The 27889-nt window shown below is 36.0% G+C and overlaps 1 protein-coding gene across 1 annotated transcript in view; it reads left to right on the top strand.

Annotated features, from left to right (window-relative positions):
- The first annotated feature begins 525 nt into the window (after window positions 1-525).
- Window positions 526-27889, top strand: part of LOC109065519 (cell adhesion molecule 1-like) — a 69914-nt gene continuing 42550 nt past the window's right edge. Inside the window, exons 1-7 of the mRNA XM_042740050.1 lie at window positions 526-577; window positions 8494-8640; window positions 13629-13781; window positions 16180-16317; window positions 19795-19953; window positions 22304-22400; window positions 22895-23067. Of these exons, the coding sequence (XP_042595984.1) occupies window positions 526-577; window positions 8494-8640; window positions 13629-13781; window positions 16180-16317; window positions 19795-19953; window positions 22304-22400; window positions 22895-23067 (919 nt within the window). The remainder of the gene's footprint in view (window positions 578-8493; window positions 8641-13628; window positions 13782-16179; window positions 16318-19794; window positions 19954-22303; window positions 22401-22894; window positions 23068-27889) is intronic.

Raw genomic sequence — 27889 nt, forward strand, 5'->3', positions numbered from 1 at the left:
TGTAAAATTAATCTTCACAAACCTGCACTGTTGGATTGAGATGAAGTTTGTCCTTGATAACCGGCAGCGGAACATTACAAAGGTTCTCAAAAGGTGTACATTTACATTTTAGAAAGTTTCCAAATGATTCTGAACATTTCTGTGTCTATTCATCTGTACAAAAAAAGTACCTGCACACTTTACATACAGATCCCTACGAATACAAATGAGATCACCTCATCTTTTCAGCCAGTTTCTCTCTTGTCTTTCTGCTCTGTCTGTGATGTCCAGCAGTGGAAACTCTATAGCTCTCTTTCTTCTACAACAGTCTCCTTGACTTTGACAGGGATGGCAGTTTGCCATCAAAAGAGGACAGTGTAACACAGCACTTGAAGGAAATGCTAATGTGGGAAAGAAAGAAGTGTGTGATCTCACCCATCTAACATATGCTACGTGAAGATTAAAATCCAGGCCTGAATGAAATTTGATGCATGCAAAATATCTGATGAAGTGAAAAGTGAAAGTTTCCTGCTTTAACACTATTGTATGTGTCCCGTTTCTCTTTACGCTTGCTCAGGAGCCGCTCAGACCATATCAGGTACTGCTCTTCTTCTTATCACTGGATCTGGATCACCTTTCAGCATCTTCCAACTCCTAACTTTCCTTCTTTTGCACGTTGTTTTCCAGTTTTGCATGGTTTTACAGCTGGCCATGAGGCAGTCTGCATGTTTTTCAACCTTAAATGTTTCTTTTTTCTGATCCTAAGAATCTGCAATACTTTGCCTGCTTTTTTATCTCTAAGTTATTGACATTTTAGAAGTTTTTCATCAAACTGCTTGTGCTATATTAAAACACCCAGGACCAGGTGCATTTCAGATTTCCTTTGAATAATTCTAGTTGAAACTCGTGGTTGATTTACACAAGACACATCTTTCTGAACCTTTACACACTCTCTTCCCACATGAGTTCCTGGCCAAGTTCTTCACAGATATTGGAAACTGTTACTCTAAAGAGTAATTGTACTTTATTCATGCACTTCTGACATTTGTACCTTATTCAAGTGCTCTTAAAATTGAATATTTTAGCTTGTTTAATAACAACTTTTACAAACTCTGCATTTTTGTAACACTTTATTATAACCCTTAGAAGTAATTTCCGTTCAGCTATTTCAAGTGTTTTTTATTGGTATTTTTTAATTGGTGTGTCTATTTACACTAAGTGCAAATAGTCCACCTTGTTGGCAGAGGCTAGTTTCACTAACTTCGCCCACCAATGTGTGATTGGGCTAGTTAACAATACAAAAGAAAATAGTCTCATTACAGCTCCAGTGGCATAGATGGGAAAGTACGTACCCTAGTCATGTTTGATGCAATCGACCCAAGTTCACATCCGCCTTTTGCCAAACTTTTTTTTCTCTCCCTTTTCAAAGCTGATATTACATCGAAAAGGCATTTATTTCCAATAAAAATTAAGGAAATAATGGAAAAGTTGAAAATAAAATATTGGGTAGGGTTAGGGTAGGTTTAGGGAGGACTTATATTGTCCCATCCATTTAATAATTTGAATTAAAGTTATAAATGACACACAATATTTTATTATTACATACTGTTTTAATATGTACTACAGTTCTGAGGTGCAGATAATTGCCACTATTTGCAATAAGTAGTATAAAATACCAGAAAATACTGCTATTTTCACTTAGTGTTAATAGAATCCTTTGCTATTTTTGCACTTAGTATAAATAGCATCTATTGTTAGAAAATGTGCTATTTTCATTTAGTGTAAATAGCCTCTATCGTTATTTTAACCACTGCCTTTTTTAATTGCATGAATATTAAAATTACAGTAAATATCAATAATTTAAGGTAATGAATTTAGATAACACTGACAAAGGTCTATGTTATCAAAAGCGACCTTACACAGTTTAACTGTCCAGTACAAAACTGCTATGGTGTCTACAAATGTATGGTCCTTTACTTTGATTGACTTTCACTGTACTTTACACTTTCTACTCTAACTCTAAGCAATATGGAGAGATAAAGGGAATCACTATGTCCTAACTACAGGTGATGCGACGCGACGCCGCAACACGTGATAAATTGTATCTTTTCGATGTTAATCTGAGTTTTTGTCCTAACCAGCTGCGACAGCAACATGCAAAATTTCTATTTTAGAAACTGTTGCTATTTCTGCACCGTTGTGGCAGGAACAACAACATGCAAACTGTTACAATGATAATCTCAGGTAATGATTATGTGCTTTATTCAATGTTAAAAGTGTCTAATTTAAATTTGAATCTCATATTGCGTGACATTTATAGCCATACAGAAAACAATAATAGATAGATTATCTCAGATCTTGAAAATAAGTTACATTTAAGCAAACGTGTACAAAAAGGTGAACTCAATGTGAACCAACAAGTGTTTTCCGTGACAAAGATATCAGTCACTCAGTATGTACTTTTAATAAAGTTCAAAAGTTTAAGCATTTGTCAATTAGATTATAAACTCCATTTCGTTGGGAGTGCAGTTATATTTGATTGATTCTGTCGATTCACATTGTTGTGTTGCTTCTTGTGTTTGAGGTTAAATTGCTCGTCGCTGGAATCTTGTGTCTGGTTAGGACACAGTGTAACACATCAACGGCAGTAGCCTGAATCTTACCAATTCTGCCAAAACATGTCACACTCAATTTATCACCACAATCCAAAGAATGCAATTTGCTTAAATAAAGCTTCTTTTATGACCATTACTTTTTTTTGCACTGTGACGTTATTTAATGACATTTCCTCAATTATCATTAGCATAATGAGATAAAGATTTAGGGTAATGTGAAATTTTATAGAGATAGATAGAAATGAATTGCAAATACACTTATTCTGCTGCCTGTTTTTTTTCTGCTTTCACTGTACAACAGTTTTGTTTAACTGTTAAAACTGACTGTTAAAATTACATAAAGTAAATTATCACTTAACATAATAGGAATAGTAAATGTTAAATTTCAGGACAGATTATGGTAATGAGGCTTGGGGTAAAAATTTCTTTAAATAATGTCAATTTTAGAAATCTTAATGGTTTTAAAAAGTAGGTTTATTTTTTATTTTTTTTGCAAAAATATAATTTGTTTTTCAAATCTTTTTTTTTTTCATGATAGGCTTTGTGACATTCACACAGTGAAGAAAAACCTGGAAACACAACAGTTGTAAAGGCAGTGATTTTGAGGAAACCGTTTTGTGGAGAAAAAAGGCATGAAAGAAAATTTTCTAGTCATACAGATGGGTTTAAATTCAGACGTGTAATCTATTTCAGACGACTTCTTCACAATGCAAAGACGTTCACTACTGCACTTGCACGCCTCCACACTCTACAGTCAGTGAATCAGTAATTCTTTCATGCCTATGCCATTCTGACAAAGCCAGTTCAAAACTTCCTTTAATAGGGGCATAGTTCAAACCTACTGCATGCTTGTGAATAGGTACGTCTGAGATGGTAAAGTTGTGCATTCAACAGAAAAGTAGCTATTTCCTTCCTCTCTGGCTGACAGGAAAGGATGCTGTCTAAACAGCTGTTGGACAGGTTTATGTTTGCCTAACAACTGTGTTCCATCGTCTGTTTTTAGACAGTTTCACGTCAACCTGTTGGCAAGCAGCCATGACTTAGAAGTGCAAATGAAAATGAATATTTGAAGTGAAGAAGCCATTAACAACCTTCTAAAAATTGCTTCTTTATGAATTAAAGAATTCATGAATTATTAAGCCAACTCTCGCATTAAAATGCATATATAATAATTAATAATACTAATATAATATAAAATTAATAAAACACATTCCCAGAGTACCTTTTCATGTGTATCAACCTTGAGAAGTTCTCGCTTCAGGAAATGCAAATATTACCCCTGGGATCTGTTCTTAAAAAGGCTTTGAGAATGAAAGATATGCTATTATCATGAAAACTTCACATGAGTTAATTACATTTCCGAGTCATGTGACTCAATCTGTAGAGTCCTCCAATCCTCCGAGCACCTACTATATAGCTTATTCATAATAAAGAACATTTACTTTCCATTCTTGTATATGGCTGTGTGCCAAAATCTACTGAGCTGCCTACCTATGGTGTTAAGATAGGCAGCGCACTTGGTTTTAAGGAATAATCATATAATAAGTGCTGTTGAGGGGAGGTCAGAGATAGAGCTCGTTGTAAACGTGAGGGATGGACACCTTGGTGGGGTTATGGGGCAGAACTGAACCAGACTGTCACGGCCTTGAAGGCTAAATGAATGAGTTAAATCGCAATCAGTCTTTTAGCCAATCACATTTTGGCTTGCTTGAGGTGACATTGTAGATGAGGTAGACTGCAATTGCAAAGATAAAACACGCTTGTGTGACTGCAGTCTATCTGTCATGCTCACCTACAGGTTCCTCAGAGCTTCTTTGTAATGGCATAGTTTAGTTTAGTGTTTTTTTAACACGGACAGTGAATTGGCTTTATTAGTGTGTGTGTGTGTGTGTGTGTGTGTGTGTGTGTGTGTGTAATGCCTTTCATTGTTTTTTGGCTTTTAAAGTTCAAGTACAAAACAAAAAGTTTGTCTTTTTTGGACACTTAAAAATGTATGAAATTCAGTCCACCACATAGAAAAAGTAAAGTGTTGCTAGAATATTTCTCACAACTTTTCTTTTTGCTGTGATTTTTACACCTACTAGTCTCAAGGGGATTTTTAGTGAATCTATAAAGTCAGTATTTTGCTAGAAGAGTAAGCACAGGTGTAGTTCATCCATGGATATTTGACAACCACACAGTCCACTTAAATTCTTTTATGCTCACCAATGCTGCATTTATTTGATCAAATAATGCAGTACAAACAGAAACAATACAATATAAATACAGTAAAACTGTGAAAATATTTGATTTTAAAATGTCATTTATTCCTGTGTTCAGCAGTCATTACTCTAGTTTTCAGTGTCACATGATCCTTCAGGAAATATTCTAATTTGCTGCTCATGAAACATTCAATATTGTTTTAAAAATTATTTTCTGCATAACGTTTTTGTGGAAACCATGATTCACTACTATTCAAAATTTTGGGTAAGATTTAAAATGAAATAAAACAAAATAAAATATATTTTATTCAGCAAGTATTTAAATTATTAAAAAAGTGAAAGACATTAATAATGTTACAAAAGATTTCTATTTCAAATAAATGCTCTTGATTGATTTGATTTGAACCACAAAAACTTTAAGCATCCTTTTTTAACATTGATAATAAGTGACACTAAAGGAATATATTACAGTACATTTTAAAATATATCAGTGTAGAAAACCCTTATATATTTAAATTGTAATAACATTTCACAATATTACTGTTTTTACTATATGTTTGATTAAATCAATGCAGACTTGGTGAGCATAAAAGCTTTTTTTTCAAAAACAACAACATCAACAAAAAACATACATTCACTAAACCTTGAGACTAATACGTTGAAAGTAACTGTGAAAACAAAAGAAAATAAAAAAGTCATACAGGTTTAGAACTACATGATTGTGAGTAAATGATGACACAATGTTAATTCTTAAATAAACTGCCCCATTAATTGTCCAAATACTTTTTTGGGGCTCACTTACAGACATTCCAGCATCAATCTGTAAAACCTTCTAAATGATGCATTTCCAGCGTGTAATATCACTTATGACCTTATGCTAATGTGGCACAGCTTCATAACATTTCAAAAGCAGCTGAATTTAGTAACATTTCCTCGATGTTAATGCACTCGACATTTACTGCAACTCTTTCTTATGAGCCTTTTCAGTTCCGGCCAGACCTTCCAGCTAGTGCTTTTGTTTGGCGTGATTGCGGCAGCGTGAAACTTGGCTTCACGGATGTTTAGCATCTGCCATGGCCTCAAATTGTGGCAGCACAGCACCTCTGTGGGTCTCAAAAACACTCCCAGCATGCCTGTCTGCTAATGCTCCTTCATGGAGTGGACGATGCTTTATCATCCCTAACGTTCAAAACTCGGGAGGACAAGCTAAATGTGTTGTTTCTCCACGCCGATTTGTTGTTCTTGACTGAGACACGCGGGGCTGAGCTGGACACAGTTGTAGTGGGGAAATTAAGATGTTTTTCAGGTCTCTGTAAATGTCATGAGCGCTTGAAGGAGTCTGATTGCTCAACCATACAAATTTGCATCGTGTGTTGTCTCACGGCGGCGCTAAAAGTAGTGTTTTACTCTGTGTGCGAGGATAAAGTGTTTAAAAGCATTCTTTGGTCATTTTATATGCCTCTCAGCTCTGTGGATATAAATATACAGCAAGGTGACTTTTGCTTTTCTGCTGTCTTCACCTGCAAGGTATAATGGATCCCCATTTTAAATGTAAACCATAAGGGAGTGATGCAGCCTCTAATTATCAGCAGTTACTGGCTTGCAGTGAAGTGTATCAGACACTTTGTTCTTGCCTGTGTGTTTGCAGAGCTTCGGGTCTGGGTATTATGCTGTTGAGAGCCGCTGTTGATTGCCAGCTTCCATCAGCTTGTGTTTAGATGGAGAGGGTTTGATAAAGTTTCTGCCGTGAGCAGCAATTACCAGCCTTTCCCTCTCGGTTGCTGAGAGCGCTGCAGTCTTGTAGCCGGGGTGTTTCCACACACACCACAAACACACAACGCTGTAAAATCAATACGTCCAAACCGAGAACCCAGCCGCTACATCTTAACATCACGCACCTGCACGACGTCTACATGCTTCTCCAAACCTTGTTGCTTGTTACATTTATTTGCACGTCACTCTTAGTTTCTTTCACGCCCTGCAAATGTATGCACATGTTATGCAAAAACACATCAGTATTCAAAGGATTCCTCATGAGGATTCGCATTATCATGGCAGTCATCTATTCAGCTTCAGCCTCAACTTTTACAATTTCATGATACCAGAGCAGAATGAAACAGGATCTGAATTGTAATAGTATTTTTTGGGGTTTTTTTGTGCTTAAAGAAAGAGTGTCATGATTGCCTCTCTGACTGAATAGCAAAGCAACAGCCAAATGAGAAAAATTGTGTTGCATTGTAATTACAATCCAGATTGTGATAAGACATGCCAAATGTAATAACCTTATTCAGGTATGGCAGTGATGCTCACTTTTTTAGAGGCCGTGGCTCCGGAAGTGGATTTTTTTATTCATTTTCTCCATAAGGATTTTGAAAGCTCTGCAATAAAAAAAGTAATAAACCAAAGCAGTGGCCTTTAAGATGAATCAAAGAATGGAAAACGTGAATTTTTAAGCTAATAAGTATATGAAAATTGAAGCTAAAAGGTATGAGACTGTATATTTAAACTTTTTTAAAACCCTTTCAAAATATTATGTAGTAAAATAAAAAAAATGTGCTAGCTATCAAGTACACAGTAAATCTCAAATTTATTTATAGTTATATAGTTATTAAAAATAACTATTTTAAAAATGTAATATATGTATATATATATGTGTGTGTGTGTAAAATTCATTATTGCTGTCAAATCATTAATAACGATTAACTGAATCCAAAATAAAAGTTTTAGTTTTTGTTTTTGCCCCCATTTTTCATGAGCTGAACTTAAAGATCTAAGACTTTTTCTATGCACACAAAAGGCCTATTTCTCTCAAATATTGTTCAAAAATCTGTCTAAATCTGTGTTAGTGAGCACTTCTCCTTTGCCGAGATAATCCATCCACCTCACAGGTGTGGCCAATCAAGATGCTGATTAGACAGCATGATTATTGCACAGGTGTGCCTTAGGCTGGCCACAATAAAATGTATTTTTATGTATATATTTCATAAAAATATGTTTATATATTAAATATATTTATATATAATATAAATTATATGAATATAAATATAGACATGTAAATACATTTAAATATTTTTAAAATATATACTGTATGTGTGTGTGTATTAAAATATACATAATAAATATAAACAGAATACAGTTTATACACTCAGAATATTATGTAAACAAAAACTTTTATTTTGTATGCGATTAATTGTGATTAATCATTTGACAGCACTAAAATTAATCAATTTATATGCGCAATAAATATCAAAAATATTGTATTTTATAAACTTAAAAATTTATTTAAATTGTATTATTTTACAAAATATAAAAAAAAAATATATTAAATATAATAATAAAATATATATTCAGTATATCAATATCACATTAAATGTCAAATATTATTGTGTTTTGTATGTACAGGGACTAATTATTTCATTTGCAATTAGAATACTTTCCTGATCATATTTGCCACTACTATGGTTTCCATAGTAACAGCATCTTTTCTGATTATGGGTAGTGTATTCTTTCATTAGGAATTATTATTATTATTTTTTTTAAATATAAAAATTCTAAATCACACTGACTTTCATCATGGCTTAACAATTTCAAAGTATCTTTCTCGAAAGGTTTTCATGTTATTCTTTATAATGAAAATGAATGGGATTCGTACTTCTGTTGCTCTGTATTGTAAGTGTTGTGTTTTCTCTGGGTTACAGCGCAGGGTCAGAACCTGGTGACGAATAATGTCTCTGTGGTCGAGGGCGAGACAGCCATCATCAGCTGCCGGGTGAAAAACAACGACGACTCCGTCATCCAGCTGCTCAACCCCAACCGACAGACCATCTACTTCAGAGACGTTAGACGTAAGCAGCACTGACTTCTCTTTCATGTTCACGGTAGAAAATGTCATAATCCGCCCAAAGCCTGCATTGTTTTTTGCAGAACATTCTGATTTTATGCACCAAAACGGCCCTGCAACCCCATGCAAATTCATAATTCGACACCTGAGCATAACCAAGCACGTCTCCTATCGTTTAAAGGAACAGCAAGGCATTGCATTGTTGACAAAGTCCTTTTCAATAATTGAGTGACAGAGTGTAATTGTGTCAGGCTGATTAGAGTCCTCTGAGCGGACCATTTAGATTCCAGCCTTGAGATTGTTTAGAAGCTCAACGGCGCTCTGCATGCAAAGCATATAATCTTGCCTTCCCTTCTAAATAAGGGCCTTGATGAGCTGCTAAGTGACGGTTTGACCCGTGATCCGAACCTAGTTTAGCTAATGTGTGCGGATAACCTCCTCAAACCCTCCTATGAACGTTCTCCATACAAATCGCTCCTGAGGTAATCTAAGATGCATGTGCAGATTAAGGTTTTCAGAGGTATTCCATGACATTTCAAATGCAATTTACGCATGCTGCTGGCCTGTCTCTCCGCGGGATCCCCGTATCCTGCAGTTTGAGTAAATATTCAAGGACGTTTGAAGTATTTGTAGACGTCTTGTTCCTCTTGACAAGTAAATGTTGAAGTAATACTCTGATAACAGCGTCGTACTTTGTGAAAACAGACGTTTTATGTTCTTGGTTGCTATTGGGATTAATGCTTGTTCTTTATTTATGCACGGCCATATGTCGGTAATGCTTTTTTCCAGTTCTACTCGACCTTTCGGCCAAGATTTCATAGCTTCAGGGGAAACTGGGTTATTTTTACATCGCCTTTCTTCAAAGAAACACAGTGATTGAATGTTGGAGTTAGAAACACATTTACGTTGCGTTATAATTCCGCTCGCTCACTCGTCTCAGCGTTCGAACACATTGATGAAAGGTCAGGTTGGAATTTTGTCATGACTTTATCTAATTTAATTAATGTGCTGGTGGTACCTAATTTTCCCAATGGGCATATTTTAGCGGCAGTTACACCCGACGTAAGCTTTCCGATCGGCGCGTTCTGCGAGAGAGGGAAAGGCAGGGGTTGGGTTGGGGTTGGGGTTTAGGGGAGGAAGACAGACAGAAAGAGAGGGAGAGTGAGCGTTCTCGCCTCAAGCTCTGACATTATTTCTATGGATGTGACTGGAGGGATGCTCAGGCTTCAATCTCTTTAATGCTGTAATGTATTATTCTGTCTAATGTTTACTGGGCTGCCAGCTCTGTTTGTGAAAAGTATGACCACTTGAACAATTCATAGTTTTATCCCTTCAGCACAGATGGCTGGTACTGTGCATTCAAAATGACACAAGAATGTGAATGTGTCTTAGCGCATATAGCATGCACCTGTGGATGCCGGCCGATGATATATTGCACGGTGCGCTTCGTTATATATTAGCATTATGATTCTGCGGCGGTTTATTGTTGCCGCCGTGGAGCGATGGCTAAGGTTTTATCACATTACATTCAGACCGCTATTCTCATTTCCTGTCACTTACGCTAGAGCAGCTCTATAAGCCTTTTAAGAGCAACTTAGAATTAAACAGTGACTTTAACAGTGATGGTCGGAGAAACTGTCATTTTCATTTTCTCAAGACTTAATGATATTTGATACAAAATACATTTCCCTGCTCAAAGATATTTTTGTCACTTTTTTTTCTTTTCAGTACACTCAAGTGAACTAAATTATAATACAATTAATGCCAAGAGGATGACGACTGTTTCAGTGTCGTGTTATAGCATCTACTGTATGAATAGCACACTGTTATTCTCCTGTTCTTCTAGGAAATTTCATTCACTTGGGATCTTTGGGTAAAATGTAACCCACATTGCAGGCATTAAAATTTCATGACTTCATTATTAGGGTACAACAGGTCTCACCTAAAGGAAAATGTGTTTTTTATATGATTTTTTCCCTAAATATTAAAGAACCTTGGGATGCAACTTGTCCCATTTCTCATTTATTTCAATCATATTTGGCACTTTATAATATTTTATATAGTTCATAACCACGTTTGTATTGTTATCATTATTGCTATTATTAAATGGATTATGTGCATCTAACAGATGTAATACAGCTAGTTCAAGTAAATTTTACAAGTAACATAAAGCCCAATTCTTACTGCAGAAGTCAATATGGTTCCACTTTGCACATCTTCAAGCTATTTGTTGCAGTCCTAAAAAGCACTGCAGTGTTTTATTTATTTATTTATTTATGTTTGTTGTTCTTCTTGTTGTTTCCATGTAGTGTTTTAGAACAAAAGAGTCTTTTTACACCAGAAGAACTTTTTTTAAAGGGCCTGAAACATTATGGCACTTAAAACCCACTGTCACACACCAATGATTAAAAAAAAGCATATTCTAAATATTATGTATCAAATATTTTCAAATTTGATTAATGAATTTAAAAATCTGCATAAAATAAGTTGAAAAAGCATAATTGTTTTTTATATATGGATAAAGTGGAACACTTCCTTTCTTTATTTTTTTTTTTTAATAAAACATTTTTAAACTATAAATTTGCTTTATAATGAGCCCCTAAGGGGACATGGTGATGGAAAAAATATGAGATGGGAAGAAAATTTCATTTAAATGCAAACGCAGTGTTTTTCAGGGAAAACACACTAGTTTTGTGAAACACAAAAAAGACTGAAATATAATTTTCCCTTCCCTTTCATATTTTCCCCTTGTCACCAAGTCCTTTTATGGTCTCTGCAACTTTAAATGAGCTTATTTAGATATATTTTTGACAATGTCACAAAGTCTTGTCCAAAAACAATGTGGTATTTACAGTGCATTCCTTTCCTAGGAGACAGCAGAATGGTTTATGTGTGGCCATATACGCTTATTACAGACAGTATGTTCTACCCATTGCATTTCCATCAATATAAGAAGATATACTGTATGCTGTTTTGCAAGACAATCCAATTTGTATTTGTTTCATCTAACGTGCTACATGTAATTTCCTGTGCCCCTTCTCTTTTCATTCTCCAATCTGTGTGTCAATTTGAGATAGCAGTCTAGGACAGCTGAAGAGCATCTCGAGCCAGCTGGGACACAGAACAATCAGATTCACTCACTGTCAACCTCTTACGGACTCTGATGCTTTAGAATTTATAATGCACTCTAATGAGCCCCGTTCATGCGCAGGTTTGCTTTGCAGAGATTTATATCCTTCATATTCTCCCATACTTCTGCATCACTTCTACAGATGTACTGATGTAGAGAAATTACAGTCCTCCGGCATTACCTTAAATCTGAAGTCATAGATCCGTTTGATGCATAGTGCATAAACTCCCCATATCAATTGCAATTCAGTCGGAGCACTAAGAAAATCAGGCCTTTCATTCCCCGCCCACCATCTTTCTGCTCAAAACAAGCTGGCCTCATCATTATTCTTAGGAAGGAGACTTACAAATGCTTCCCAGGTTCAGGGTTGGGATTAACTGGAGGTTCTTAAAATGCACCATCAAAGGTCTTAAACTTCTGATGGAGTTGCTCAATTAGAGCTTTGACTTCTTGAACTTTGAGCGTAGTTTTCGAGGTTGCTAATTTAAATGAAACTCTCAAGAACTTCATGATATAGTATTATATACAGTTAGTTCTGATCTTCTAATCTGATTGCCTGAGTAGAGTTCCAAAAGTTCTTCTGTTCAAACTTGAACTTGTAAATTTACCAAAAAAAAAAATAATAATTACATTGCCACAGCAAGTAATACACTGAATTAAGCATGAAATCTTGAAGTAGAAAGACTAAAATAGTTGTTATTTACAACCTCAAAAAATATTTTTTACAATGTTTGCAACTTTCCAGACCAGTGTATGTGAGCGATACGGAGTTAAAAATTTTGATTTTGTTAGGATTTTTTTATTTTATTTTTTTGGACGGACAAAAAAAGGCAAACAAACTAAACAAATTTCTTTCAAAACAGATTTTTTTTTTGTTTGTTTGTTTGTTTGTTTATTGAAGCCTTCAGTAAACTATTTTAACGGGCTTTAAACAATTTTTTAATATTTTTAACTATTATTTTCAAATACTATATCATATTTAAAATTTGATTCATAAATTTAAAAAATAAAGCTACATAACAGATTGAAAAGTCATAACAATTTTCTTTTATATATATGGATCAGATGGAACACTTTTAAAGTATATTTTCTATTAGTATTTTTATATAAAACATTATTGTTTTTATTTTATTTAAATATTTTTTATTTCATTTTACTATACATTTGTTTTATAAGGAAGTCCTTGAGGGGAAATGATAGTAAAAATTACATTTAAATACATTTTAGTGTGGGGATAAAAACAAACAAGCAAAATGGCCAAATTTCACCTGAAACATTTCTTGACATGACCTTTTTATTAATTAAAGCCTTTTGTAAACTAATTTATGCTTGAAACAATATGATGCTTAAAAAACATTTAAAAAAACAAATATTTGCAATTTAATTAAAAAATAAAAAAATTTACATAACATGCTGAAATTATATATAAATATGGATCAAATGGAATACTTTAAGTATTTTTATATAACTGTATAGCATTACAGTTTTTTACTCTGTTGTTTTATAGAAGTCCCTAAGGGGAAATGGTGATGGAAAACAAATTGAGATGAGAGGAAAATTACATTTAAACACAAAGTTTCTCAAGGGAAACGTAAAACCTTTGCAAAACCTGAAAGCCTTGAAATATACAGAGTGAAAGTGAGCAGTACAGAGTGAAAAAGCTTAATATTTTGATTCTGTTAGGAGCTATTTCAGTGGGCGGATAAAAGAAGACAAACAAACCGGCCACATTTCATCTTACACATTTCTCAACATGAACTTCTTGTTTATTGAGCTATTCTTATGCTGTATCATACTCACGACTGATTCGTCTACTTCCTACTCATCCACGTCTGTACGCCTCACTCTTTATGTTTTCTCAGCGTTGAAGGACAGTCGGTTTCAGCTGGTTAACTTCTCAGACAACGAGCTTCTGGTGTCGTTGTCCAATGTGTCACTCTCGGACGAGGGACGGTACGTGTGCCAGCTCTACACGGATCCTCCGCAAGAAGCCTACGCAGACATCACTGTGCTGGGTATGATGTCTATCTTTAGAATGCTAAAATCCCGATTATCGATTTACCTCATTGATTCCTTCACTCAATTGAACTTGTCTAATTGAATCCCACCATGACACATTATCAACCAATTACTCTTATGCCATTTCCAGTAACACAAGCCAAACAAAAAGGAACAGATGTTGAGCTATTGATATTGGTAGTTCGCTTTTGGCAGGCGTATTGACTGAATTCCTCTTAGATGTTGAAAAGGCTACATCGAGCGATTGGGGAGTGAGCTTTGTGCTCCTCTTGCGTTGAATGACACTAACATGAGAGGTTTATTATGCGGCATATTTGGACATCCTGGAGAGCTGAATGGAATTGAGTGCTCTCTAAAGTAGCATGAGTTTTATGAGGATATGCGTTCCGTCACAGCATGGACTCTTAACCACAGGACATGAAAGCATGAGGCAAGATATTAGAAAAAGAGCCCTCAAATGGCAGCTCTCGTAAGCGACAGACGCTTTAGTGCCATCAGCAAAGCACCATACGAGTTAATGTGCTATGAAGAAGTGAAACATGAGTAAAACAGCTCGTCAGTTGGTGGAGTGGGTCCGGCACTGTCCAAATACACAATGAGACCATCAAAATATAGATATGTTTCTGTATGTGCCTCTGAATGCTTCAGAGATAGCTGAAACCATTTAGATTGTTGCTAATCTAGCCCTGCTGTTCATCAGCATAATTGAGCTGATGAAGCTGGTCCAAAACCCAAAGTACCCAAACACCCTCTAAACCCAGCGCAGACCAGCTTGACCAAGATTAAGATGGTATTCAGTTGGCTGGCTGTTTTTATCCTGACCAGCTAAAAAGAACCCACTAAAACCACCCAAAAGACCAGCTATGCTTGTTATCCTGCTGAAGAAAACCTGCTTAAACCAGCTGTAGATGGTTTTTAGCTATATACTGTATATATATATATAGTAGTAATTTATTTAATTTATTACATGTAATCTGGGTTACGTAATCAGATTCCAAAAATCAAGTACTTGTTAGAGAATATTACATTTTATAATGCTCATAATCAGATTACATTTACTCTTTATGAATTACGTGATTACATATTATTCACACAATTAATTACACTATCAATTCTTCTTTTTTTTTGTCAGCCAAAATAAATTTGACAAAATATTTTCTTGAAATTACGGAGCCCCGCACATGGCATGCAGGAAAAAATAGTAGGCTAAATCGTGCGCACGATTTACTAATTCGTTCCCTCAATGTACTAAAACGTGCACACGATTACTATTGCGTTCCCTCAATTAACTATTTTGTTCACTCGATTTATAAATTGTGCGCACGATTTACTAATTCGTTCCCTCGATTTGCTAAATCGTGCACACGATTTAACAAATCTAGTGAACGTAATAGTAAATCAAGGGAACGCAAGTAATCGTGTGCACGTTTTAGTACATTGAGGGAATGAATTAGTAAATCATGCGCACAATTTATTTATTTTTTCTTGCATGTCATGTGCGGGGCTCCGTATGAAATATCTTTGGGGAAGTTAATATTTCAATAATTTAACAACACACTCACATTTTTACAGTTCGATGCCACTTAATGGTCACACAAATTAAATATTTCTGTTTTTAGTGTTTAATTAATGATTAGCTTTTTATCAACTCACAAACCCACTGCAGTGCTTCCATTAAGCCTAGTTTGGTTAAACCCTGGTTTAATGTAATGCGTAATGCATTGTATGAAGTTGATTTCAAAAAATGGAATGTATTTTCTTTCTCTTTGCTTTTTATATCAATACGTAAGTTTAAAACAAGTTAGCTAACAAGTAATCTAAAAAGTAGAATAAAATAGTTAACCTATATTATGTTACTAACTACAGTTTTCATTATGTAATTGGTAATCAGTAATGGATTACAATTTGTAAGTAAGCAACCAATCTCTGTTTCTATATTTGTGTAGCGCTTTTTTACAGCACATATTGTTCCACAGAACCTCTGCAAAAATAGTACTTTACAAAACCACACTGAGGAATCCACAGGTGACAGTGGCAACCCCCTTACATGTTTAGGTGGTTTGAGGTAGAAACCTTGTGAGGAACCAGGGAAGTCTTGCTGGTTTAGCTTGTTAAAATGCCTGGTGGGGACACCGGCACACCAGCAATCAATGCTGGAGACCAGCATCCAAACCAAAACATAGACTATAGGGTATTTTCAGATAGAATGTTGAGGAAGACAACACCTTTTTCCATCACAGTGCGCTTTATTACTGAATTGAAGTTCTCTATAGTCATTGGCAGATCTTTGTAAAATAACAGTTTGTCCTTTAGCGAGCACACAGATAAAAAACATTGACCCATCGCTGAAGAGCTGTCTCACCATCTCTAATCTTGCTGTTGATCTTCTGCCAGTTCCACCAGGCAACCTAATCTTAGAGTCCCGCGAGGAAATCGTGAGCGAGGGGAATGAGACCGAGATAACCTGCACCGCCATGGGCAGCAAACCTGCTTCCACCATCAAATGGATGAAAGGAGACCAACCACTGCAAGGTCTGACTCCGATCCAAGGAAGATTGTTCAGATAAGTCTGCTGTGATTACTGATGCCTCTGATCTGCACACAATACTAGATTCTGACTTGGTAATGACTTTTAATTAAGCCTTTAAAAGGTGTATCCGGTGAATTGACAAGAAGATCACAACACGCAGGTTTCTGTTTTTTTGGTGCTTTCAGTCAAGCTTAAATAAGTAGGTTTGAATGAACTCCAACTGTTTACCTCCCACTCAGAAAAACGCTGCCCACATATTAGTTCTGACTGGTTAAGGCAGTGCGGGCTGGCATAAAGGAGGGAATGTGCAGGCTGGTTAATGTGCTTATAAACAGCTTTTCTCCATTAGACAGCAGGGTGGGACTGTTGAATAACATTCAGATAGACTACCTGGGGAAACAGAGGCAAACATGGCAGATGATATGGTGCATTTCAACAGAATCTAAGTTGATGTGTCAATCTGTTTATGGATTACAAACATCACAGCTTCATTAACTGCAGTGAAAACAGTCAGACAGTGGCCTAAGGCAAGAGATTTCGGAAAACGCACATTAAGGTATTAATGACTGGTTCGTAATTAAAAAGTGTTATTCTGAACCACATGAACTCTGTTGTCATTACACATTGCTTACAACACCATCGATTGTAAAGCTCTGGAGGATATTATTATGAAGTGTAAAGCAAAATTTTGACTCAACCTTTTATTTAGCAAAAGTCATATACTGCGTGATATGATAAGTACAGTATGACTGAACTGCGACAAGCAACATTGTCCCAATGATGAGGGACACATCATTTCCTATTATGGGGATGGTTTCCATGGTACTTTTTTTTTACAATTAGTCAATTACAAAATTAGTATGATTCTTGATGAAAGGTATTGAACTGAAAGACAATCATAATATCAGGATTTAAAATGTCTTTGGTGTACAGTAGCTGATGTATTTTTTGTAACAGGGTCTTAGTATGCGCTGACAGGCGAGAAGTGAGTTGAGCTATAGGTCAGATCCAAGCTGTAATTATTTCCCACTTCATTAGGTCCAAGTAAACCGTCATACTTTGTGCTGCAATTAGCTCAATGCCCTTGAGTCTAGAATTTGTCTTAGGATGAGGGCTAACATGATGGGCAGTAACCCTACAGGCAGCTACTGACCTCAGAGCTGCTTCATATGAATTCATCATGGTCACATGTCCTGACCATCCATCATAAATACTGCTAATCTTGTAAATTTTACTGTTTAATATTATGATATCACTCACATAGAGGTAATCGTGTTATATAAAATCACTATTTCAGTACTTCACGTTTAAAGTTATTTAAAAGTATTCAGTTTTTCATCTAATAGTTTTTTCCATCTTTATTTATTTATTTATTTTTTTTTATTAGTATCAAGATGGTAGCATCATTTAATATCAGTATCAAAACTATATTTTGAAGTAGCAAGGTAGCGCTGTTACATTTTCTCTATCAGTATTTGAACAATCAAGCCATGTTTCAGACAGTTTGCTCACACACTGAATCGTTTGAAGCAGTTTCTCGTTTATTAAGACAGTAAAAGGACTATTTTAAAACACAGAGGACTAAAAGAGCACTGGATGAAGTAGAATATTTACCTGCAATCAATTGAAGCAACCCTGCAAATGCATCCTTTCGTTTGCCAGCGATTAACAAGCTCTTTATTAAGTTCAGCACCTGCAACATATGAATGCCTCAGTAGGGCAGATAAAGACATTTTCCTACCAAAAGAGTTTAGTCGAAACAGGTGCACAAAAACACCAACAGTATTAGAAATTACCTTGATATTTTTGAAAGGACATTTTAAGATATTTAAATTTATAGCACTGTTTCATATAAATAAGTCTCAGCTGAGTTTTTATGTTGTTTTCTACTAAACATATTAGATTGCAGCATTCATTTTCAGAAATTTTAGATTTTGAGTACTGTTTATAAAAAAAAAAAAAATAATATTATCTTAAAAGCTGGAAACAGCTATGTCATGTAGCTTGTAGTGCAAAGGTGCAGTCACATTTCGGTGAAATTTGTTGACAAGAAAATGTAAATTATCTATTGTCATAGCATAATGTTGTATGAAGCACCGCTCACACAACTCACTTTTAAACAAAGCAGCTTTATGTTAGCAGTGTTGGGGAGTTTAGGACACAGAATAGGACACGTGTTTATTTAATAACTTTTTTATTTCAATTTGGTTTTATGTATATGCTTTATTTTTGAAGATTAATTGTTTTTTTCCAAGGCATTGTTAGATGCCAGTGTTTTCTGTCATAGCTATGCAAAGATTTGATTTCAAAAAACAGTATCATAGATATTAAACTATATCTAATGATTTTAAATCTGCATTTCAGAATGATCTCAAAGTAAAAAGAGGTTCTAAAGTCTGATTTTGTGGTGGATGTGCTTTAAAATTAAATTATTATAATCTTAATTCAAGTACTACAGTATTTTCAAAGTCTGTAGGTAGTGTTAAGTACTATTGTAAGGTTAACCCTGTTTCAAAGTGATTAACAGTTGAAAGCATTCGTTAGAGATTTAGAAAAGTAACCAGAAAGTAATCAAATGTAATCGTTACATTACTTTAATAAAGTAATTGAAATAGTTACGCTACATTTTAAATAGGGTAACTTGTAATCTGTAACCTATTACATTTGTAAAGTCACCTTCCCAGCACTATGTACATAAGTCAGCATGATTGTTTTACGTGAAAAACTTGAACACATTGCAAAATCTTTATGAGGAAAACTTTCGCCCTCAAGCGAAATTCCCAATTGCATAGATTCCTATTGAAATGACAGTATTTTGGCCATGGAAATTTTGCTGAACAACAGTAAATGTGACCAGACTCAGCCCAATCTCAAGGGAAAACAACTATTTTGTGAGGTGGTGATTTCACATTGAGTCATACAATGTAAATAGTACAAAAATGTGCTGTATGTTCAGCTCATTAAAAAAAAAATACCCACCAATTCACCAAAACTTGAACAGTTATGAATTGAGTCCATGAGATCTTGAGATTCAAATACCTTTTAAACCTATACAACACCAGCTTGGCCAAGCTTGGAGACCAGTTTAAACCACCTTGGACTAGCAAAGCTAACAGTAGTCTAGCTCATGTCATTGATAAATCAATAAAAGTGGCAAACCCCTAATAAAAAGCATTTTATTTTGACATGGTGAACAAACTGTCATGCAACCCTGTGTTTTATGTCCTGTTGTGATGTTTGGACGTCACACACGTGGCTCAGAATGTGCCCTACACACGCTGTATTAAGCATGACTGCTCGGTGTGCACTCAAAAGACCTGTCTCCCACAATAAATGAATGTGAAATTTGTCTGGAGGTGACGGTATCATTCCTTGTGACCCTCCTCCCTCTCTTGGTGACACAGTGTTATTATGGGCAGGCCGGGATGGAGAGAGCTCGCTTGTTATGGCTGACATGTCACTCTTTCGGCCGTTCCCAGGTGAGGCGACTGTCGAGGAGTTATACGACAGGATGTTCACTGTCACCAGCCGGCTCAGGCTCACCGTCTCTAAGGAGGACGATGGAGTGGCCGTCATCTGCATCATTGACCACCCAGCCGTGAAGGACTTCCAGGCCCAGAAATACCTGGAAGTGCAGTGTGAGTCATCTCAAGATGAGGAGAAAACTTTCAGCTGTTAAATAGCTTTGGTTTAATCTTCCCACCTGCATGCAGAGGTCAATTTGACTGACGTTGTAATGAACTAAAGACCCTTTTGTTACACAATTAGACCGTTTATGAGGAAATGAACAGGAGTGAGGCCAAGGCAAGAATAGTTCACCCAAAAATGAAATTATTCACCCTAATGTCACACTTGTTTTGTTTGTGGAACACAAAAGGAATCATTTTAAGCATCTTCAAGCAGCAATTTGATTGACGTTGAACCTTTCGTTCCACAATTAGACCGTTTATAGAGAAGTTAACACGAGTGAAGCCTAGATATTTGCTTATAGGAATAGACTTTAGTCATGTTATGCTATAATGCTATATTGAATTTAACAGTGATAAAAACGAGGCTGTGAGGGATAGACTTACTGTCTTTACAATAGCACACTATATTAAAGGTATAGTTCACCCAAAAATGAAAATTATGTCATTAATTACTCATTCCAAACCTGTTAAGCCTTTGTTCATCTTCAGAACACAAATTAAGATATTTTTGATGAAATCTGAGAACACTGGATAGACAGCAACCCAACTGCGCAACATTCAAGGCACAGAAGGTAGAGAAGACATTGTTAAAATAGTCTACTGTAAGGGACTATTTTAGTCCACAATGACTATTTTAACAATGTCCTTACTACCTTTCTGGGGCTTGACTGTGGTAGTTGTGTTGCTGTCTATGCAGGGTCAGAAAGCTCTCGGATTTCATCAAAAATATCTTAATTTGTGTTCCGGAGATGATCAATGGGTTTGGAACAACATAAGAGTGAGTAATTAATGGTAGAATTTTTATTTTTGGGTGAACTTGTTCATGTAATTTTCACTAACTCACAACTTTCAAAACTGTTTTATGGATTTTTTTTGTCTATTAAAAGTTTTTTCCAGAAAGATGTTCCGTCAGTTGAACAATCGGTATGTTATTAAACAACAGTATAATCCATTGATTGCACTGTACTTCAGTCATTCACAGCCTCATTTAATTCCTGTCAAATGTAGCCTGACTAAGGCCTATAATTCACATTTTTAAGCATCTCCATGCAGCTGATTTCCATAAATTACAGTTTTTAGTGACCACACAGCTGTTAAGCAGTAAAGTGGTACATGATAACTGAAACACGCTGAAATTTGTTTGATTGACAGTCCTCCCTTCCAGTGAGCTAAAACCTGATAACCGAGTTCAGATCAGTGAACAACTCATTTTTCAGTGAGCCGATTCTTTTCAATGAACCATTTCTTTCAGACTGAACAATTTGTTCATGAATCAGTTTGACTCAGTGATCCGGTCAGTGTTCACAGCTCACTGGAGCGGATGATTATGTGAATAAGAGGTTAAATATTTCCCAGATACTACGTGGATTCAGAAGATGTGGAGTATAGTCCATGAATCATATGGATTGTTCTAATGGTGCTTTTTTAATGCTTATGTGTCAGTGGTCACTATAAATTGGAGAAGATCCATTTTTAGTTGCTCTACAGAAGAAATAGTCACGTGATTTTGGATGAAAGAAATCAAGTGAGTCAATAATGGCGGAAATTCAATTTTAGAGTGAACTATTCCTTTTAACCCGGCCGAGGTCTAGGCATTTGCTTTAATTAAAACAGACCCTTTCTTGTTATGCATAAGCATGAAATGCTGTACGCCCAAATAATGCATTGATTAAGAGTGTTTGCCGCACGCTTTTTTGTGGCGCGGGAAGTCCTGGAAAGGTTAACCTACCCTTTTGTAATCTTGGCAGAATATTAATTTATTCAGATAGCTGACTGCTCAGGGTGACCTTTGAGAAGAAAAGGCAGGAGGGATCAGCTCAACTGTAACAGCTTGACATTTTGACTAACATAGATAAAAGAGAAAAAGAAAAAACATTTTACAGTACTGTTAAATTGACTGTTTAAATTCATAGCAGTGTCATCCTTCCTCACACGCTTTACCCAGGCTATAAAAATCACGTACTGTCATGTTCGCACTCTTTTAGGCTCACTCGGTTGTCTTAAAATATAGTGCAGCATGAAAAGTATAGCCCAGAAGAGCAGCAAAGATCTGCTGCCTTCATTATACAGGTCTTTGTATTAAGCATGAATGCATAATACACATGAACGTAAATGTGAATGCACAAATGATGTCCAAACCTGCTGGGGATGTTTTCTAATCAGACTGAGAGGCAGGTATGTGGCCTTAGAATGATAATTAGATAGATATAATACAATAAGGGTACCGAGCTGAATCAATGTACTGCAGTGCAACTGGAAATGAGTTTGTGTTTGTGTCTTTGTTGTGTCCAATGCACAGATAAACCAGAAGTGCAGATTGTGGTAGAATTCCCTGAGGGTTTGACCAGAGAAGGGGAAAATCTCGAGCTGACATGCAAAGCTAAAGGAAAACCGCAGTGAGTCCAACGCTGGGCCCTCAGGCCACTTTACTCATTTCATATAAATTTGTTTGGTTGCTTTATCATGCAGATAATAATAGATGATAACAAGAATAACACAGATAGACAGTCAGGTATGCAAATATGTACATGGTTTGGTGTTGATATTTCATACTTTTTTTGTATTTGTTTTGATAGATAGATAGATAGATAGATAGATAGATAGATAGATAGATAGATAGATTATAGTATATTTAGATACTGGGAATTTAATTCAGTTTATAATTAAATTTAATCCAGTAATAAAAAAAAGAATAGAAATCAGCCCATATGTGAACTAAAACAAGACTTTGTAGCTGAGCTTTGATAGCATCATGTTCGTTTGTTTGCACAGGTGTTGATTTTACAGCAGTGCTAAAGTTTTCCTGAATAAAGCACATTATTCTCTTCTCTCTGCCTCTGTCTGAGCATTTTCACACTGAGCACTAAATGATTACTCTGATGTTTTACAGGCCTCATCAAATTAACTGGCTCAAAGTGGATGATGATTTCCCCTCCCACGCCGTGATTACTGGCTCTGATCTCTTCATCGAAAACCTTAACAAGTCCTACAACGGAACATACCGCTGTGTGGCATCTAACTTGGTGGGAGAAGCCTATGATGATTACATCCTTTATGTATATGGTATGTACTTGAACTTAATCTGCATCTGTAAACAACAATCCATAAGAGAAGAGTTTCCCAGACAGTTAAATCTATAGTCTTGGACAAAATGCGAATGGATAGTTTTCAAAATCAGTCTTAAGTCTTGGCTTAATCTGTGTCTGGACAACCAGCCCTTGATGTCTACATGTAATCAGCTGCGTAATGTTGTGTTGTGACTTAAAGGTTTCAAGTTCCACATGCATTTGCTTTTCAAAGAAGCTTGATGTTTTGTTCAAGACCGAAGCTTTTAACCCTCTATTGCACAATGTTGCCTCTGGGTTTTCTTCAGTTGATGCTAATAAAATGGGTAATAATGAAGGGATGATTTTTTTGGTCACACAATGAATTTTTCTGGGATAATGCACTATGTAGATGGTGCACATTTTTGCTTTGGAAAGCTTCATTACAGCATTTTTCTAGATATTTTTTTTTTCCATCCTTCAAAAATATGATTCATATTTCTAAGTGAGTAGGCTTTATTTTAAAACATTTAGAAGCACATAAATTATTTGTATGTTTTGAGGAATTGCTTAAATATGTTTATTGCCCCAAAGCAACCCTGTGCGACAGTGGCATGTATATGAATGTAGTGGATATGGATCCACTACAATGCAGTTATTATTTTAGTTATTTAACATCAGTCTTTTTAGCATTTAATTTTTAATGCAGTAATGTAGTTTAATATCTTTGTTCTTTACTATTCCCAACATTTTTAGGACAGTGACATTGTTTAAAAAAAAGGAAATAATAAAAGAAAAATCTCTCAGAAATTTTCACAAATATTTAAATGAATAAAAACATGTCTTTGAATAATTTCTTTTAAGTGTTGCACAGAATGCCTAAAAGGAAATTGCCCTCATCCCAAAATTATTACTATTCTTTTTTTTTTTTTTTTGTGTTTGATTTTACTAATGAGGTCCATTTTATGCAAGACAAGTGAATCAAAAATGTCTTTTTCAACATTGTTTTCAATAAGCATGCAATAGAGGGTTAATTGTTTTATTGAATACGCTTCAACTGAGAGTTTTTCATAGTACTAGTCTTATTAACACAGGAAGTGAATTGTGTTCGGCGCATGTTTAATCCTTAACAAGGACTGACAGCTGGATTTTTCAAAGCCCAGGCAATAATTGCTATGACAGTGGCACTTGAAGCCTGGGATTTAACAAAGCTTTGCTTTGCTATAGAAGAATTGAAGTGTTGTTATTGTTTAAAGCAGGTTGTGTTCAGGAGCGCTAACGGCCCGCCAGCTGCAGCTATTACAGGCTGTCCTGTCGAGCCCAAGACATTAGCCTGAAGAGATGGAAGAGGGTGGCTCGTCATTGAGGCGTTTGGCACCGCAGTTATTAGCCTCTTAAAATGCTGATATCAGAGGCAGGTGTTTGGGAATGATGTCATCAGCGTCCCATCTGCAGACGGGAGAGTTTGTGTGCATCACAGGCCTGGAAGCGGTTCCACTTCCAGCTTAGTTCAATGTCTGTCACCTCTACCTGAGCGAGCACCACCTGCTGATTACTCCACTTCCTCTCATTTCACAGGCTCGAGGAGTTTGGGTCTATTTGCGCCGAGTGGGCGTCTCAGAAAAAGAGGAGATTTATTACCGTCTGGCTTGGTATAAGTGGCGGTTTTTAGTTATAATCTCCCAAGCATTGTATAATATGTGAGTGAGGACTTTGCAAATTATTTTCAGCCATAAAAAGCCTTATTATAATGGAAATGATATGCATTTGTAGTGTTACCCTGAGAGTTGCCTTTTCTCTTTAGTACGGCTCAAATCGCTCACGCTTCGCAGTAAATAAAATCGTTGTCTTGTGGTGCATTTCTAAATTAATTTACGCTGGCAATTGTTGAGCATGCCCTACCTCAGAGGACTAAAACAAGTGGAAAGACCTCTTGTAGCTTGATAATCCTGGGCACACTATACTTCTCCAGCCTGTCAGAGTTACTTTAATGCTGCTCCTCGGGGGATGGCAGCTTTGCTTTTGCTACAGAGTATTTCCTTTTACTGCCACAGTAAAGCAGTGACTTGTGTTGAGCAAATGCTTACAGCTCCTCTGTCTTTTTATCGCTTATTTTTTCATGAAGCGTTGAACAGGAAGCTTGGTTGTAGCAGACACTTATTTCCTAAAATCCTAATACTGGGCATGCCAAGACAATGGAAGCAGTGTAACAGTTTCTCCATTTACACCATTACTGCATTCATGGCCTTCACAAAGGGGATTGTTTTGATGTAAGATCAAATGTTTTTGTAGGCTAATGTGAATTTGCAATGGGACAGATACATGTCACAACCTGATAAGCTTGTAGCAGAGATGCTGAGAGTGAAACCCATCCCGTGTTACTGAAGCCTCCAGCACTGATAGTACTCAGCTAATTTGTTCGAAAAAAAGGCTTTATTTGTTTTGGAACTTGGAATTGGTTGGAAACAACAAATGTAATAATTATATAGAAAAAAAAAATAGGCAGGGTATTATTTCTGTCCAATAAGAACAGAAGCATATTTTATGGATTAGCTGAAAAGAAAACTTTTTCTCCAATACAAAACTCTACAAAAAGACCTGTTTCAAAAGTTACACAAGTTCTAATATATATATATATACAGTGGTGTCAAGAAGTTTTTGCCCCTTTATGTTTTTATTTATTCTTTTCATATTTGTCACACTTGAATGATTCAGATCTTCAAACTAATTTTAATATTACACAAAGATAACCAGAGTAAATACAAAATGCAGTTTTGAAATAATGATTTAATTTATTAAGGGAAAAAAGCTGTCCAAACCTGCCTGGCACTTCATGAAAAAGTAATTGCCCCCTAAATCTGGTTGTGCCACCCTTTGCAACAACAACTGTAATCAAGCGTTTGCGAGAACGTCAGTGGGTCATTCACATCGCTGTGGAGGAATTTTGGCCCACTCTTCTTTGCAGAATTGTTTTAATTCATCCACATTGGAGGATTTTCAAGCATGAATGGGCTTTTTAAGGGGATGCCACAGCATCTCAATTGGATTTAAGTCCAGACTTTGTCTTTGCCTCTCCAAAAACTTAATTTTGTTTTTCTTGAGCCATTCAGAGGTGAACTTGCTGGTGTGTTTGGTATCACTGTCCTGCCGCATAACCCAAGTACGCTTGAGGTCACAAACTGACGGCCAGACATTCTTCTTCAGGATTTTCTGCAAAATTCATAGTTCCATCAATTATGGCAAGTTGTCCAGGTCCTGAAGCTGCAAAGCAGCCCCAGACCATCACACTACCACCACCATGTTTGACTGTTGGTATGATGTTCTTTTTTCTGAAATGCTGTGTTGGTTTTACGCCAGATGTAACGGGACACTCACCTTCCAAAAAGTTGGAAATCAGTCCACAGAATATTTGCCCAAAACAATTGAGGATAATCAAGATATTTTTTTGGCAAATGTGAGATGAGTCTTTATGTTCTTTTTGGTCAGCAATGACTTTTGCCTCGGAACTCTCCCATAGATGCTGTTTTTGCCCAGTCTTTTTTGTTTGCTTCTTTGCTGAATCATGAACACTGACTTTAATTGAGGCAAGTGAGGCCTGCAGTTCTTTAGATGTTGTTCTGGGTTCTTTTATTACCTCTTGGATGTGTCTTCGTTGCACTCTTGGAGTGATTATGGTAGGACGGCCACTCCTGGGAAGGTTCACCACTGTTCCTAGTTTTCTCCATTTGTGAATAATGGCTCTGACTTTGGTTTGCTGGAGTCCCAAAGCCTTAGAAATGTCTTTATAACTCTTTCCAGACTGATACATGTCAACTATCTGTTCTTGAATTTCTTTAGATCGCTTCAAGGTGTGTTGCTCTTTAAGCATGCTTCACTTTGTCAGACAGGTGCTAAGTGATTTCTTGATTCATCAGGTCTGGCAGTAATCATGTCTGGGAGTGGCTAGTGAAATTTATCTAAAAAAGTATTTTGTATTTACTTGCATTATCTATGTGTAATATTAAAATTTGTTTGATGATCTGAATCTTTTGCCACAAATATGCAAAAAAATATATATTAAAACAGGAAGGAGGCAAAAACCTTTTCACGGCAATATACATATATTAGGTATGATGACATAGCAACCACTCGCGCGGCGAACATTCTGCCTCAAAAAATGTGTTCCAAACTGCGTGGTACTGTTAATGTGTGTGTCATTCAATATCTATTCCTGGCCGCCTGGTGGGAGTATGTTTTTCCTGAATACGACGTTAACGACGTTGAGTGCAAACCCCTGCAGCGTTGGGCACTTCGGGATTTCAGCCCTGAGGTGTTTTCAGGTCACCGCGACTTTCGGAAAATTTGCGTGGCTTTCAACCGGTCGGTGGGCTTCATCTAAGCTTTGGACACTACTGAAAGGTAGTTGGACATAAATGCATAGCTTTTATCTTGGTACTGACGAAATTCCATCAAAATCCATAGAGGAGAAGGTATTTAACTAAATCGCGGAAATTGGGTAGTCACATTTGTGGCGGGTAGATTAGCGAACGCCCTGTCAGATGCACTGCAGGCATCGTTAAAAAAAATAAAAATAAAAGACAATAAAACAAAAAACTGATTGTCTGTTTGTGAATGACAATGAATATTTGTTGTGTACTTGTATGAATATGAATTAACAATTAATAGTGATGTGTATTGTTGTTTTCTCTTGTATTCTGAAAAAAATGTTTATGAATATGAATGAACTCTTATTAATTATACTTGTTTTCAGTGAAATACCATGGGTCTGATGCCCATTCCAGCTAAAACAGTAAATTTACATGATTTCATATGAAAGAACTAACAAAATTCTACCTTCTATT

This window comes from Cyprinus carpio, chromosome B15 (assembly GCF_018340385.1).
Source record: "Cyprinus carpio isolate SPL01 chromosome B15, ASM1834038v1, whole genome shotgun sequence".
In the NCBI taxonomy this organism is placed as follows: domain Eukaryota; kingdom Metazoa; phylum Chordata; class Actinopteri; order Cypriniformes; family Cyprinidae; genus Cyprinus; species Cyprinus carpio.